Source organism: Pseudophryne corroboree, chromosome 1, assembly GCF_028390025.1.
Source record: "Pseudophryne corroboree isolate aPseCor3 chromosome 1, aPseCor3.hap2, whole genome shotgun sequence".
NCBI lineage: Eukaryota > Metazoa > Chordata > Amphibia > Anura > Myobatrachidae > Pseudophryne > Pseudophryne corroboree.
The window spans coordinates 1,230,295,401-1,230,312,614 of NC_086444.1; the positions used below are offsets into that span (position 1 = coordinate 1,230,295,401).

The following is a 17,214-nucleotide window of genomic DNA, read 5'->3' on the forward strand; positions in this document are numbered from 1 at the left end:
GGAAAAACACAGGTAAATGCTGCGCATTTACTCGTGTTTTAAGGAGCTAGTGGAAAAGGGGTATAAGTAAGCCTTTCCTCATAATTCAATGCCTCTAACCACTTAACCAATTTTGTAGCTCGACTCTGAACTCTTTTGAGTTCCAAGATATCTTTTTTATAATGCTGTGCCCAGAACTGTACACAATGGCCCTCATTCCGAGTTGTTCGCTCGGTAAAAATCTTCGCATCGCAGCGATTTTCCGCTTAATGCGCATGCGCAATGTTCGCACTGCGACTGCGCCAAGTAAATTTGCTATGCAGTTAGGAATTTTACTCACGGCTTTTTCATCGTTCTGGCGATCGTAATCTGATTGACAGGAAATGGGTGTTACTGGGCGGAAACAGGCCGTTTTATGGGCGTGCGGGAAAAAACGCTACCGTTTCCGGAAAAAACGCAGGAGTGGCCGGAGAAACGGAGGAGTGTCTGGGCGAACGCTGGGTGTGTTTGTGACGTCAAACCAGGAACGACAAGCACTGAACTGATCGCAGATGCCGAGTAAGTCTGAAGCTACTCAGAAACTGCTACGAGGTGTGTAATCGCAATATTGCGAATACATCGTTCGCAATTTTAAGATGCTAAGATTCACTCCCAGTAGGCGGCGGCTTAGCGTGAGCAAATCTGCTAAAATCCGCTTGCGAGCGAACAACTCGGAATGAGGGCCAATATTCCAGGCGTGGCCGCACCAATGATTTGTACAGTGGTAAGATTACACTCTCATCCCTTGTCTCCATTCCCCTTTACAGGAGTAGGTGAAAGGAGGGAGGAAGAGGTGGAGGTGAGAGAGTGAGGTAGAAATGAAACGTGAAGCCCACTCATTCCATGATCAGTATACAGACATCGCAGAGATGGAACCATAGAGCGTAAGGCTATTGCTGATGTATACCATTATACGCAACTAATAATAATATGACTGACCTGCTGCGTTCCTGCCTGACTCTCCCTCTGCCGCAGTGACACCGTGCCGTCACTATCACCCGGATCTGTACTAAGGACCTCTGGACTCCACCTCTCCGCTCCACAGTCTCCTCTATGTGTAAATGATAATACACATTCCAATCTACCCGTGTACCTGCTACTCAGCACACAGGGACATACAGAGCCAGGAAGTTGTACTGTGCAGCTGTCCGGAGATAAGGACAAGAACGGATTCTATATAATGACATGCTCGCACCATGAGTCTCATTCAGACCTGATCACTGGGCTGCGTATTTTGCAGTCCTGCGATCAGAAAGTCGTCACCTACAGGGGGAGTATATATTCGCCGTGCAAGTGTGCGATCCTATGTGTACGCCGAGCTGCTGAAATCCAGTGTGTGCAGTGTGCGCAGCTCAGGACTTACTCCTACAGTGCGATCACATCAGGCTGATCGGGGCCCGAGCTGACGTCACACACCCACCCTGACAACGCTTGGCAACGCATCGTTATTCCTGAAACTCCCAGTAAACAGTTACCACCCACAAACGCCCACCTCCTGTCAATCACCTTGTGAACGCCCGTGCGAACTGATTTTTCGCACCATCCCGCCGCTGACCAGCGATGCCCTCTGTTGTTGTCGGACGCGCGTGCAGATTGCAGCACATATGCATGCGCACTTAGTACCTGCGAAAACGCACAGCAGCGATCAGATCTGAATGTTCCATTGAAATGCATTGATAAAATGAAGCAGATTGAAACTATTGTATGATTTGTAGAAATAGCAATGGGATCAGACTTGTCACGCTGATCAGAGGAACGCTGCTCGTCACTGGTTATCTGAGCAGAAGCCGTCTGTAATGTGTGTAGGCGTACCCCCAGCATTGTGGCTGCAGGTCACACTCCCGTTTTGTGTCACTCTGTGGTCATGTCCCTCTGTGCGTTTCCAGGGCTGCTTGGTTGCCCCGGTCCACTTTCCCAGTGTTTAGATGTCACATGCATATGGATAAAAGGTGAGTCAGGGACCCCTCAAGACCCCCCCCCCCCCCCCCCTCCTCCTCCTCACCACAGCCAGACAGTGCCCAAAGGACAGGACTGCCCTGCCCCAGTTGGGAGATTTGGTGCAGGGAAACGGTCTGCATCAATCCTCAAGTGCCCCCAGCAGGTCATGTTTTGTGGATTTTCTTAATCATGCACAGGTGAGATAATCTATTTGGACAGAAATCCTTACAGATAGGGATGTGTAGCCTACAGAGGTAGGCTGTGGCCATATTAGGTGGGGGGAGGCAAGGCAAGGGGCCATTTTATTGGAACTGGCCCCCACAATTTAGTTGCCCTGGGACTACACAAATCTTAATCCGGCCCTGCATGTACCTTGCGGTCAGCACCATTTACTGGGGATGTTGCACAGTGCCACCATTTTCTGCGCCTGCACCAGCACGAGAGGGGGAGGGGGGGGGGGGGTGCAGAGAGTGTACAGTATATGGCCCCCTCCTCTGACCCCCGCTGAGAGGTTATGTCTGGCTAATATCCTTGCCAGACCAGTAATGCCTAACAAGTGATAGGATAACGTGGAAGTGGAGTGTCACCGGTGTTCCTATCCAGGAACTACTGGTCACTACAGTAACGTTACATTAATACTGCACTCCGGAACTACTGGTCACTACAGTAACATTACATTAATACTGCACTCCGGGACTACTGGTCACTACAGTAACGTTACATTAATACTGCACTCCGGAACTACTGGTCACTACAGTAACATTACATTAATACTGCACTCCGGGACTACTGGTCAATACAGTAACGTTACATTAATACTGCACTCCGGGACTACTGGTCACTACAGTAACGTTACATTAATACTGCACTCTGGGACTACTGGTCACTACAGTAACGTTACATTAATACTGCACTCCGGGACTACTGGTCACTAAAGTAACGTTACATTAATACTGCACTCCGGGACTACTGGTCACTACAGTAACGTTACATTAATACTGCACTCTGGGACTACTGGTCACTACAGTAACGTTACATTAATACTGCACTCTGGGACTACTAGTCACTACAGTAACATTACATTAATATTGCACTCTGGGACTACTGGTCACCACAGTAACGTTACATTAATACTGCACTCCGGGACTACTGGTCACTACAGTAACGTTACATTAATACTGCACTCCAGGACTACTGGTCAGTACAGTAACGTTACATTAATACTGCACTCCGGGACTACTGGTCAATACAGTAACGTTACATTAATACTGCACTCCGGGACTACTGGTCACTAAAGTAACGTTACATTAATACTGCACTCTGGGACTACTGGTCACTACAGTAACGTTACATTAATACTGCACTCTGGGACTACTAGTCACTACAGTAACATTACATTAATATTGCACTCTGGGACTACTGGTCACCACAGTAACGTTACATTAATACTGCACTCCGGGACTACTGGTCACTACAGTAACGTTACATTAATACTGCACTCCGGGACTACTGGTCACTACAGTAACCTTACATTAATACTGCACTCCGGGACTACTGGTCACTACAGTAACGTTACATTAATACTGCACTCCGGGACTACTGGTCACTACAGTAACGTTACATTAATACTGCACTCCGGGACTACTGGTCAATGCAGTAACGTTACATTAATACTGCACTCCGGGAACATCCTGATACTCTGCAAACTATGGTGAATGAAAATGAATCCTCTAATATACTCTGCCTGAGGCCTCAGGAAAGACTTACATTATAAGAACATTGTGAAACATGTGAATTACATACTATAATCCTTCATACTGAGCTACAGGCAGTGTCTCTGCTATGTATCATTCACTACCCACTGTCACTGGAACACTGGCGGATGCAGTAACACCTGCCCTGTATGTACAAACGCTGATTCCAAACACATCATCAGTTCTTATTAGTTCACAAAAGCTGACAAATACTATGTCATATAGAAATGATCTTACGCCAGTTTATGAATGGGGATGTATGACACCTCGCACACTAGTGCAGTGGTTCTCACACTGTGTGCCGTGCACCCTGGGGCGCCTCGGGACTAGTGATGAGTGGGTTCGGTTCCTCGGGATCCGAACCCCCCCGAACTTCACCCTTTTTTGCACGGTTCCGAGCAGACTCGGATCTTCCCGCCTTGCTCGGTTAACCAGAGCGCGCCCGAACGTCATCATCCCGCGGTCGGATTCTCGCGAGATTCGTATTCTATATAAGGAGCCGCGCGTCGCCGCCATTTTTCACTCGTGCATTGGAGATGATAGTGAGAGTACGTGGCTGGCGTTCTCTCAGTTTCTGTGTTCAGTGTGCTGCAAATATCTGTGCTCAGTGTGCTTCAAATATCTGTGCTCAGTGTGCTGCAAATATCTGTGCTCAGTGTGCTGCAAATATCTACGTTCTCTGCCTGAAAAACGCTCCATATCTGTGCTCAGTGTGCTGCAAATATCTGTGCTCAGTGTGCTTTATTGTGGGGACTGGGGAACACCAGTATTATATAGTAGGAGGACAGTGCAGAGTTTTGCTGACCAGTGACCACTAGTATTATACGTTCTCTGCCTGAAAAACGCTCCATATCTGTGCTGCATTGTAGTATATAGTAGGAGGACAGTGCAGAATTTTGCTGACCACCAGTATATATATAGCAGTACGGTACAGTAGTCCACTGCTCTACCTCTGTGTCGTCAAGTATACTATCCATCCATACCTGTGGTGCATTTAAGTTTTGCGCAGTATATATATAGTAGGAGGACAGTGCATACTTTTGCTGACCAACAGTATATAATATATAGCAGTACGGTACAGTAGTCCACTGCTCTACCTACCTCTGTGTCGTCAAGTATACTATCCATCCATACCTGTGGTGCATTTAAGTTTTGCACAGTATATATATAGTAGGAGGACAGTGCATAATTTTGCTGACCACCAGTATATAATATATAGCAGTACGGTACAGTAGGCAACTGCTCTATCTACCTCAGTGTCGTCAAGTATACTATCCCATCTATACCTGTGGTGCATTTAAGTTTTGCGCAGTATATATATAGTAGGAGGACAGTGCATAATTTTGCTGACCACCAGTATATAATATATAGCAGTACGGTACAGTAGTCTACTGCTCTACCTACCTCTGTGTCGTCAAGTATACTATCCATCCATACCTGTGGTGCATTTAAGTTTTGCGCAGTATATATATAGTAGGAGGACAGTGCATAATTTTGCTGACCACCAGTATATAATATATAGCAGTACGGTACAGTAGGCCACTGCTCTACCTACCTCTGTGTCGTCAAGTATACTATCCCATCCATACCTGTGGTGCATTTAAGTTTTGTGCAGTATATATATAGTATATATAGTAGGAGGACAGTGCATAATTTTGCTGACCACCAGTATATAATTTATAGCAGTACGGTGCAGTAGGCCACTGCTCTACCTACCTCTGTGTCGTCAAGTATACTATCCCATCCATACCTGTGGTGCATTTAAGTTTTTGTGCACAGTATATATATAGTAGGAGGACAGTGCATAATTTTGCTGACCACCAGTATATAATATATAGCAGTACGGTACAGTAGGCCACTGCTCTACCTACCTCTGTGTTGTCAGGTATACTATCCCATCCATACCTGTGGTGCATTTAAGTTTTGCGCAGTATATATATAGTAGGAGGACAGTGCATAATTTTGCTGACTACCAGTATATAATATATAGCAGTACGGTACAGTAGGCCACTGCTCTACCTACCTCTGTGTCGTCAAGTATACTATCCATCCATACCTGTGGTGCATTTCAGTTGTGCGCAGTATATATAGTAGTAGGCCATTGCTATTGATATATTACTGGCATATAATTCCACACATTAAAAAATGGAGAACAAAAACATAGAGGGTAAAATAGGGAAAGATCAAGATCCACTTCCACCTCGTGCTGAAGCTGCTGCCACTAGTCATGGCCGAGACGATGAAATGCCATCAACGTCGTCTGCCAAGGCCGATGCCCAATGTCATAGTAGAGAGCATGTAAAATCCAAAAAAATAAAGCTCAGTAAAATGACCCAAAAATCTAAATCAAAATCGTCTGAGGAGAAGCGTAAACTTGCCAATGTGCCATTTACGACACGGAGTGGCAAGGAACGGCTGAGGGCCTGGCCTATGTTCATGGCTAGTGGTTCAGCTTCACATGAGGATGGAAGCACTCATCCTCCTGCTAGAAAACTTAAAAGAGTTAAGATGGCAAAAGCACAGCAAAGAACTGTGCATTCTTCTAAATCACAAATCCCCAAGGAGAGTCCAATTGTGACGGTTGCGATGCCTGACCTTCCCAACACTGGACGGGAAGAGGTGGCGCCTTCCACCATTTGCACGCCCCCTGCAAGTGCTGGAAGGAGCACCCGCAGTCCAGTTCCTGATAGTCAAATTGAAGATGTCACTGTTGAAGTACACCAGGATGAGGATATGGGTGTTGCTGGCGCTGGGGAGGAAATTGACAAGGAGGATTCTGATGGTGAGGTGGTTTGTTTAAGTCAGGCACCCGGGGAGACACCTGTTGTCCGTGGGAAGAATATGGCCATTGACATGCCTGGTCAAATTACAAAAAAAATCACCTCTTCGGTGTGGAATTATTTCAACAGAAATGCAGACAACTGGTGTCAAGCCGTGTGTTGCCTTTGTCAAGCTGTAATAAGTAGGGGTAAGGACGTTAACCACCTAGGAACATCCTCCCTTATACGTCACCTGGAGCGCATTCATCAGAAGTCATTGACAAGTTCAAAAACTTTGGGTGACAGCGGAAGCAGTCCACTGACAACTAAATCCCTTCCTCTTGTAACCAAGCTCCTGCAAACCACACCACCAACTCCCTCAGTGTCAATTTCCTCCTTACACAGGAAGGCCAATAGTCCTGCAGGCCATGTCACTGTCAAGTCTGATGAGTCCTCTCCTGCCTGGGATTCCTCCGATGCATCCTTGAGTGTAACGCCTACTGCTGCTGGCGCTGCTGGGAGTCGATCGTCATCCCAGAGGGGAAGTCGGAAAACCACTTGTACTACTTCCAGTAAGCAATTGACTGTCCAACAGTCCTTTGCGAGGAAGATGAAATATCACAGCAGTCATCCTGCTGCAAAGCGGATAACTCAGGCCTTGGCAGCCTGGGTGGTGAGAAACGTGTTTCCGGTATCCACAGTTAATTCACATGGAACTAGAGAATTGATTGAGGTACTGTGTCCCCGGTACCAAATACCATCTAGGTTCCATTTCTCTAGGCAGGTGATACCGAAAATGTACACAGACATCAGAAAAAGAGTCACCAGTGTCCTAAAAATGCAGTTGTACCCAATGTCCACTTAACCACGGACATGTGGACAAGTGGAGCAGGGCAGACTCAATCTGTTGAAATCAGAGCACTACATTTTGGCCACCGTGCTCGATCCTAGATTTAAAACCTACGTTGTATCTCTCTTTCCGGCAGACACAAGTCTGCAGAGGTTCAAAGACCTGCTGGTGAGAAAATTGTCAAGTCAAGCGGAACGTGACCCGTCAACAGCTCCTCCTTCACATTCTCCCGCAACTGGGGCTGCGGGGAAAAGGCTAAGAATTCCGAGCCCACCCGCTGGCGGTGATGCAGGGCAGTCTGGAGCGAGTGCTGACATCTGGTCCGGACTGAAGGACCTGCCAACGATTACTGACATGTCGTCTACTGTCACTGCATATGATTCTGTCACCATTGAAAGAATGGTGGAGGATTATATGAGTGACCGCATCCAAGTAGGCACGTCAGACAGTCCGTACGTATACTGGCAGGAAAAAGAGGCAATTTGGAGGCCCTTGCAGAAACTAGCTTTATTTTACCTAAGTTGCCCCCCCTCCAGTGTGTACTCCGAAAGAGTGTTTAGTGCAGCCGCTCACCTTGTCAGCAATCGGCGTACGAGGTTACTTCCAGAAAATGTGGAGAAGATGATGTTCATCAAAATGAATTATAATCAATTCCTCCGTGGAGACATTCACCAGCAATTGCCTCCAGAAAGTACACACGGACCTGAGATGGTGGATTCCAGTGGGGACGAATTAATAATCTGTGAGGAGGGGGATGTACACAGTGAAAGGGGTGAGGAATTGGAGGAAGAGGAGGAGGTGGACATCTTGCCTCTGTAGAGCCAGTTTGTGCAAGGAGAGATTGATTGCTTCTTTTTTGGTGGGGGCCCAAACCAACCAGTCATTTCAGTCACAGTGGTGTGGCAGACCCTGTCGCTGAAATGATGGGTTTGTTAAAGTGTGCATGTCCTGTTTATACAACATTAGGGTGGGTGGGAGGGCCCAAGGACAATTCCATCTTGCACCTCTTTTTTCTTTAATTTTTCTTTGCATCATGTGCTGTTTGGGGACTATTTTTTGAAGTGCCATCCTGTCTGACACTGCAGTGCCACTCCTCGATGGGCCAAGTGTTTGTGTCAGCCACTTGGGTCGCTTAGCTTAGTCACACAGCTACCTCATTGCACCTCTTTTTTTTTTTGCATCATGTGCTGTTTGGGGACTATTTTTTTGATGTGCCATCCTGTCTGACACTGCAGTGCCACTCCTAGATGGGCCAGGTGTTTGTGTCGGCCACTTGGGTCGCTTAGCTTAGTCACACAGCTACCTCATTGCGCCTCTTTCTTTCTTTGCATCATGTGCTTTTTGGGGACAATTTTTTTTAATCTGCCATCCTGTCTGACACTGCAGTGTCACTCCTAGATGGGCCAGGTGTTTGTGTCGGCCACTTGGGTCGCTTAGCTTAGTCACACAGCTACCTCATTGTGCCTCTTTTTTTCTTTGCATCATGTGCTGTTTGGGGACAATTTTTTTAATCTGCCATCCTGTCTGACACTGCAGTGCCACTCCTAGATGGGCCAGGTGTTTGTGTCGGCCACTTGGGTCGCTTAGCTTAGTCACACAGCTACCTCATTGCACCTCTTTTTTTCTTTGCATCATGTGCTGTTTGGGGACTATTTTTTTGAAGTGCCATCCTGTCTGACACTGCAGTGCCGCTTCTAGATGGGCCAGGTGTTTGTGTCGGCCACTTGTGTGTCGCTTAGCTTAGTCACACAGCTACCTCATTGCGCCTCTTTTTTTCTTTGCATCATGTGCTGTTTGGGGACAATTTTTTTAATCTGCCATACTGTCTGACACTGCAGTGCCACTCCTAGATAGGCCAGGTGTTTGTGTCGGCCACTTGGGTCGCTTAGCTTAGTCATCCAGTGACCTTGGTGCAAATTTTAGGACTAATAATAATATAGGCCCTCATTCCGAGTTGTTCGCTCGCTAGCTGCTTTTAGCAGCTTTGCACACACTAAGCCGCCGCCTACTGGGAGTGAATCTTAGCTTTGCAGAATAGCGAACGAAAGATTCGCAAAAAAGCGAATAGAATAGCGATTAGAAATTTCTTTGCAGTTTCTGAGTAGCTCAATACTTACTCTGCCACTGCGATCAGTTCAGTCCTTTTCGTTCCTGGTTTGACTTCACAAACACACCCAGCGTTCGCCCAGACACTCCCCCGTTTCTCCAGCCACTCCCGCGTTTTCCCAGAAACGGCAGCGTTTTTCCGCACACTCCCATAAAACGGCCAGTTTCCGCCCAGAAACACCCACTTCCTGTCAATCACACTCCGATCACCAGAACAAAGAAATTTCTTCGTTAAGCCGTGAGTAAAATACCAAACTTCTTAGCAAATTTACTTGGCGCAGGCGCGGTGCAAACATTGCGCATGCGCAGTTTGCGGAAAATTGCTGCGATGTGAAGAAAAATAACGAGCGAACAACTCGGAATGAGGCCCATTGTGAGGTGTTCAGAATAGACTGGAAATAAGTGGAAATTATGGTTATTGAGGTTAATAATACTATGGGATCAAAATGACGCCCAAATTCTATGATTTAAGCTGTCTTTGAGGGTTTTTGTAAAAAAACATCCAAATCCAAAACACACCCGAATCCGACATAAAATTTTCAGGGAGGTTTTGCCAAAACGCGTCCGAATCTAAAACACGGCAGCGGAACCGAATCCAAAAACAAAACACAAAACCCGAAAAATTTCCGGTGCACATCAATACTCGGGACACTTGCAGGGGTGCCTTGGATTGGTGGTCCAGGACCAATTCAAATGATTTATGGCCAATGTAATTGGTGAAACCAGTGCTGGTGGCTGCTAATCATAATATATGTGACCAACAGAAACAGATCCTGTCCCTCACCACACAACTGACCCTAAGGAGGGGTCTGGGACTCCAGGTCGACAACAAAAAGGTCGACACACCTTAGGTCGATGCCAATTTGTTGACACACCTTGGGTCGACATGGACAAAAGGTCGACAGGAATAATGTCGACATGGAAAAAGGTCGACATGAGTTTTTATGTTTTTTTGGTGTCGTTTTCTTCATAGAGTGACCGGGAACCCCAATTAGTGAACCGCGTCCCCACGCATGGCTCGCTTCGCTCGGCACAGATTACCGTTCCAATCGTAGTCCACGTGGATCGTTAAGTCTGAAAAGGTTCCAAAAAAGAAAAAAATGGAAAACTCATGTCGACCTTTTTCCATGTCGACCTTGTTCCATGTCGACCTAAGGTGTGTCGACCAATTGGCGTCGACCTAAGGTGTGTCGACCTTTTTTTGTTGTCGACCTGGAGTCCGGATACCCTAAGGAGGACATTGACGTCATACAAAAAGGTTTGGGAAACGCTGGACTAGAGGGAGTTTCCCCAGTGAGAATTATATCTGTCTCCGTGATCATTATACTTTTATGTGACTATATATATCCAAATGGACATTTTTGGCGCTTCAATATTACCTAATATATAAGAAGTTTCACAGTATGTAAGTGGCTAATCAGCACTGAACAATACTTTAATGAAATATCAGTTCTATATTGTAGTAATAACTATATAATAATCACTGCTGTGTGGCTAATATATTACATAATAATCGTATCCTGTAACTATTTCTATATTACGCTCCACACTACGCTCCAAAGACCAGATATAAGCACATAGCTGAATATCATTTTCATTTGGTGAATGTTCTTACTATTAGCACCTATACCTTACTCTATATGTTTTGATAAATATGTAATTTGATAGGAAACAGTGGTAGGTTTTAGTTTAAACATAATAATAAAAGCTATATTTTGTCTCTAAAGTCTCTCTTTCTCACTGACTAGAAAATGATTTCCCTATGCAATAGACATCTCTTTATCTACTAGACTAGACCTGCCTACCCTCATACCAGGAGAGTCCAACATTCACATCGGCCACTGTCTCAGGGGCCAAAAAACTTCTCTCCCTCTCTTTTGGTCTCTCCAAGTGTACTGTATTATACCCCACCATCTCTGATAGACACGCCCTTGAACTTGTCCTCCTAGTCCACTTCTCCCCACCTCTAATGTCTCCAACTTGTCTTTCTTCATCCTCCTTTTCCTCAGCCTCACCTCACCTCATGCACAAAACCCAGACGCATATAAAGACCCCCTAAGTACTCTCCACCCAAAACACTTCTCACCTTCACCAGCAGTGCTCCTCTCTCCTATACCTACCCTGCCCTGATCTAGTGGCCTTCTTCTCCAACACTCACTACAGCCACCCTATGCTGTATACAGGGGGTGCACAGAGGTGGAGGCAGAAGCACCTGTAGCTGCGAGTATTAGGGTAACTTTATGCAAATGGCGCTACCTAGCACCTGTCCTGCTCCTTCCTATAGTACATCCCTCATACTAATGCACCCTCACCTGACCTAAGGTCCACTCTAGGCCACCATCCTGCTATACCAGCTGTGACCTTTTCCTATTACTGTGTAAAGACCACCCTACTCCTCTCATTCCCCCCACTCTCCAGCACTGCGAGCACTCTGTCTCCTTACAAGTCAATGACAATAGTCCTAGAACTTTATTATTGGTATATAAAGTGCATGCAGCCATGGTATAACCGTCAGTCTCTCAGTTTAGTCATCGTTGATCCCATATTCATAAGTCATGATAGAGAAGTTTGCGAATCTCCCGAACAGAGATGGAAGGATCTTGGAATCCGTCTTCTGGAAACCCAGCTTTTCATATAATTGGTGAGATGCAGTTTGTATCATTGAGGTCTCCAGCCTCACAACCTTGAATCCACGTTGAGCAGCAAACTCTATCACTTTCAGACATAGAGTCCTTGCAATGCCCTGGTGCCGCCTGTCCTTGGCCACGGACAAGCGCCTTAGCGTCATAACTTCACCGGAACGCGGGACTGATTGAACGCCCACCATACCTATAACCCTGCCACCGGACTCCGCCACCCAGAAGCAGGAGTTGTTGCTTGCCATGTAGGACTCTTCAATGTCAAGCAGGTCCCCTCGCTGACTCTCTTCCACATACTGGTGGAACTCTGACATCAACAGCCGCCGCCCGGCGGTGAACACAACGGCCAGACTGATCAGGGACAGCAAGTAGGACCTTGATATTAAAAGCAGGGTGATAAATGATATGAAGAGAACAAACTGGACTCGGGGAAGCTTCAGTATGTAGGCACAGGTGGCCGGAACGTGTTCCATCATCCCTTCAGCAAACAGCATGCGTACTGCATTGTAGTCTCTGTTCTTGTAGACTCGAATGGTGTAGTCAGTCATCGCCTCTCGGAGCCTGCAGTGACATGGGAAGACAGGGGTAAGCACTATATGCTCTCTGTTACAGTCACAGGGGTAATGGGGCGTGATTTCAGCAAGTAAGATTTTAGATTTATAGCAGCAATAATTTAAGAGGCAAAAACAGGTTTACTCCGCCATCTATATATTAATAGCAGAAGAACAATTTCCATGGTGTCATTGTCTGAGCAGGGCATATCTAACAAATGAAAGGTTTTGGTCCATAGAGATGAAGAATTATATCGGCGTTGTAATTGGTTGCTTAGTTTCAGAGGTACAGTATGTTGCAAAATGTCCTCATGCCATTTACAATGGATCAAGATTGTGCTCTGGAAATGTTGGTGACCACTCCCTGTGCATCTGCTGGGTGACCTGGAACATGTGACCTGCTGATAGGTCTGGAAACTGTGACAGTTATTTGCAGGCACCCAATAAGCGGGGATTTTTCGAAATTCAACTCCAAAATTGAGCCTCTGCGCGGGCTACCTCCTCCCACCCCCGCATACAAGACTTCTCCCGTGCTGCGGAGCTCATTGTGCTACCCTACCAGCCTTTATGGCCCTGAAAGAGCTCTGCTTCATTAACCCCTTTGCTGCTGAAGGCTGTCAGCCCTCAGGGGCGAATTAATAACTACTGATAAAGCTAAATATTTATCGTGTATATAACCCTTTATGAGGTCTAAGAACACTGTACGCTATCTACGTGAGAAGTACCGTAAGGGTACGCAAGTTGCGTATCGATCGCTTAGCCGTGATCGAGACGCTCAGGCGTCACGTTCACTCACGGCCAAGTGATCGCAGGCAGGCAGACTATTGGCTGTTGACTTATCGTAATGATTCGCTATAGCGTAGCGGCGCTCGGGACCACGAGGAGATCACCAGCGATGCAGACGCTCACAACGTTAAACCTTTATATCTATACCTTTAGTAATGAAATACACAGCAAACCTTAATGTAGAGACAAAGTGTAAGTGCAACCTTGTGTAACCTGATTAACTACAAAGCTGCTTGAGCGTCACCGATGCTCAGGGAGTACTTAATACTATAAAGAATACACAGATACCTGGGCTTAGGGTCCGAAACCTATTATGTGTATTATGACTATTATACTTGCAAAAGGAATCACAGTACAAAGCATACACTACAATATAACATAAACCAACTAACCAGATAACTACACAGGAAATACAATACAATACAATTCAATTCTAATCAAGGAAAAATACGAGAGAAAGAGAAGAGAGGGAGAGAGAGAAATGGCTCACAGTAAGACAATATGATTACGGAGAGAACTTACGCACAAGGGGAACGATCGCATGCGCCTCGATATCCAGCTCCCGATTATCAGCAATGAGAACCGTTGAAGAGAGTGAAGTTGGATATGGTCGGCCCGCTATTTATGCCCCACACACAATACAATTCAATGGTCCCTACAATCTCATTGTTCATTGGACACAGGAATTCGGCTTAGCATTATAACAAAAGGTCATAGGTTGATTCATACAGGTGGGCTGTGACTATTTCCAACTGCTCAGGTGGGAGGGAAACTGGGTTTCCCGCCGCATGGGTAATAAAGTGCAAATAAAGTAAATGTTCATAAACTTCTTATGTCCATAACTATTCGCACGAGCGATTGATCTGCTTCAAACCAACACCGGAATATTTCTAATTAAATATTCTTCCGATGGATACTAAACACCACTGTATTACTCCTATCTGACCCTTCGTATCAAACAAAGAGGGATTCCTCTGTTCATAAACATTCTATATTAACCAAACTTTCAGAATCTATCAAAGGGACCATGATCTACAAAATACATTATTAGTGAAAATATGTAATGATTGAGTCGCACGCTATGATCGCATAAACTCTACCGTAAATACGCATACCATGCGCCTGCGGGTGCCCGCGACTGTGAGTATGCGCACGTACGGGAGAGCGTACGCACGCGCAGCACAGACCTGTGTGAGGTGCAAATATGGTAGTGTGCATAGAGATATTTTTCTGACTTTGACAGTCCACCCTTTGGCAGTCAATAATAACTGCCACCTTCTAAAACATTTCAAAAAGGAGAAAAATATATGTCAGGGGTTAATTCATTTCCATGGTTGGGTGAGGGAGGAGAGAGGAGTAGGTGTGAAGAAGGTATGACCTAGTGTGATAGCAGAAGCATGTGTGTATGAGTCCATGTTTGGGGGGTCATGTATCATCGTGCCGTACGTGTTGTAAATCAAGCTTCGAGGTATTGCGAAGTATACATTTGAATTCCTTCTTATCCCGTGGTACAGGTCTGTGGATGGGCTGTCAAACTTTACCGAGCTCTTTTCGGATTTTGAACAAAATGGGGAGCACATTTTAGTTGATGATACATGAATGGGGGAATATGTGATTGCTGATATCTGTGCCTGTATTCCCTATACTATGTGTGTCATTACCTGAGGGTTGTAGAAATGAAGAAAAGACATAATTACGGTAAATGCGGTGGTATTCTATGTCAGGTTAATGTACATCTGTCGGTTGAAGTTTTGTTCGGTATCAGTTGAAAGTCGTCTTCTTTGCGCTGTTTTGCTCATTAAGCGTGAGCAATAAGCTTTGTCAATGCCATTAGATTTACAAAAAATGTTGGGCTAGCGTAATTTTAAGAATTCTAGGGAAACTGGGGATCCATGGCAAAGTTCATCAAGTGTCCATATCTCAAGTGGTCAAACTTCTTCTTTGGTCTATCCGTTGTCTGTATAGCGTCTCATCAACTTCCTCGTCCAAGGGGGTCTTGTTATCTTGGAGAAAAACCAGAAAAACAGGTGAAAGAAACGGACCGTAGAAATCGCATTTTCATCACATCATTGTTTCTATCGTTGGGTCGTAAATCAAATCCAGGTTAATTACAGTTTCCTCACTCCTCAAACTCATCACTCTGGTACTTTGTTTGCACCTTATTAAAGCCTGCCCGCATCTAAATATCAATCCAATCGATATAACGACACCTAAGATACATAGTAGAAACTTCCCAACATCCATTATGACTCCTTGAGCCCAGTCTCCTAAACCAGAGAACCAATTTCGCGGGTTCAACCATGACACCCAACCAGTCAGCTCATTACCTACAGCAGCAAGAGTGAGATTGTGTTTTCGGCGAAATTCCCACTTTAATTGGAGAATATCGTCCATCTTTTGGTCTATGACCTCTACCGGATCCTCGGTGCTATTTGTGATATACGTGCAACACTTCACGCCGTACTGTGTTGCCAATGTAACACAATATCCGCCTGTCACTGCTGTGAGGTAATTAAGAACCATTCTATGCTGTACCAGTTCTGTTTTATAAGCCTGAAGTTCTCTTCCAGTATATCTAAACGTGTCATCATACATTTCAGTGATATTATCTAACAAATTGGCGAGTGCGGAAATGTATCTATAATTCATCACTCCTCGAGCGGTGCGAGTGAAATCTAACGCCACCAGAACCTGAATCCCGGTGGATTCATGGATCAGATCAGAGGCCGGATGCTCTAACCTTTCTGACAGTTGTCTTTTAACGAGGTGCTCGTAATGAGTGTGAGTATAAGGAGCTTGGGCACCACGGTGTATGTCTTTCATTTTATCATGGGTTACAGTCATTACTTCAGGCAATACTCTTCCAATATAACACAATCCTTCAGAGTTTGGGGCAAGCCACTTGTACGCCTTTCTCCCGCATATGAAATATGCATCATCGGGGAGAACATATGGGACGGAGAAAGACATTACCATATTACACACCTTCCAGGTGAAATCTCCTAGCCCTAATTCTTCCATCTGCTTAATGCACGTATCAGGTTGTACGATATGTGCACAGTATCCTGGTGATACTTCTCCAACTCTAGTAATCCTATTTCCTAAGGTGTATCTGTACCGGAAAGATTTTCCTCTACTGGCTATGTGGCGTACAAGCTCTGTATCTGTAGGCATTCTATCTGCTCTATGTGAAAAGGTCATGGTGTGGTTACTCCATGATACTTCCCAATTTCCCGGCTTTCTGGGATTGGAGATGTTAAAACATAATAGGGACCTATCCACGTGGTATTGGTGGAGCTTCAAACTAGGAGGGCTGGAGATATTAAACCTCCGGTCCACCGGTCTCCCACCATTTAACTCAAGTACCTCCCCTATCGTTAAAGGAAATGGTACTAGCCCTGATTTGCTATGACCCTGAGGTACTTGAGAGCATACCCAACAATCTGTTTTGTTTAATACATTACCCACTAAGGAGTGATAATCACTCAATGGATGTCGGTCCATATGGATATTAAAACTGGATTGGCATTTCTTAATGCACCCATCTTCAATGACATTGTTACAGAGCCTACAGATACAGTTTTCTTCAGCTAACAATCCGTCACAATTTCTTCTATGGTCAATGCTATCGGATCGTTTTCTGATACTCGCCTTTGCTTGTTGGTTAGGTTGATCTTGGAAAACTATGCCTCCATCTTTATCATCAGAACTCATTCCAGAACCTCTATCGACCTCCATGGTACTCTCGCCGGAACAGACTGCTCTGGTCAACATCATGGTCAACAGGAAAATCCGGATCACAGTCTCTTGGGG

At 45.5% G+C, this 17,214-nt stretch overlaps 1 protein-coding gene across 7 annotated transcripts in view; it reads right to left on the reverse strand.

The window, feature by feature from the left end:
- The window catches only part of LOC134931427 (probable N-acetyltransferase camello), a 71,310-nt gene that overhangs the window by 24,327 nt on the left and 29,769 nt on the right, over positions 1-17,214 (reverse strand). For 5 of the 7 annotated variants that reach the window (XM_063925416.1, XM_063925414.1, XM_063925418.1 and 2 more), the window contains one exon: positions 11,865-12,625. The exons of the other annotated variants lie outside the window; for them this stretch is intronic. In XM_063925416.1, the coding sequence (XP_063781486.1) occupies positions 11,950-12,612 (663 nt within the window). In that variant the 5' untranslated portion in view covers positions 12,613-12,625 and the 3' untranslated portion in view covers positions 11,865-11,949. Of the gene's footprint in view, positions 1-11,864; positions 12,626-17,214 lie in introns of those variants that run through there. 7 annotated transcript variants of the gene reach the window in all.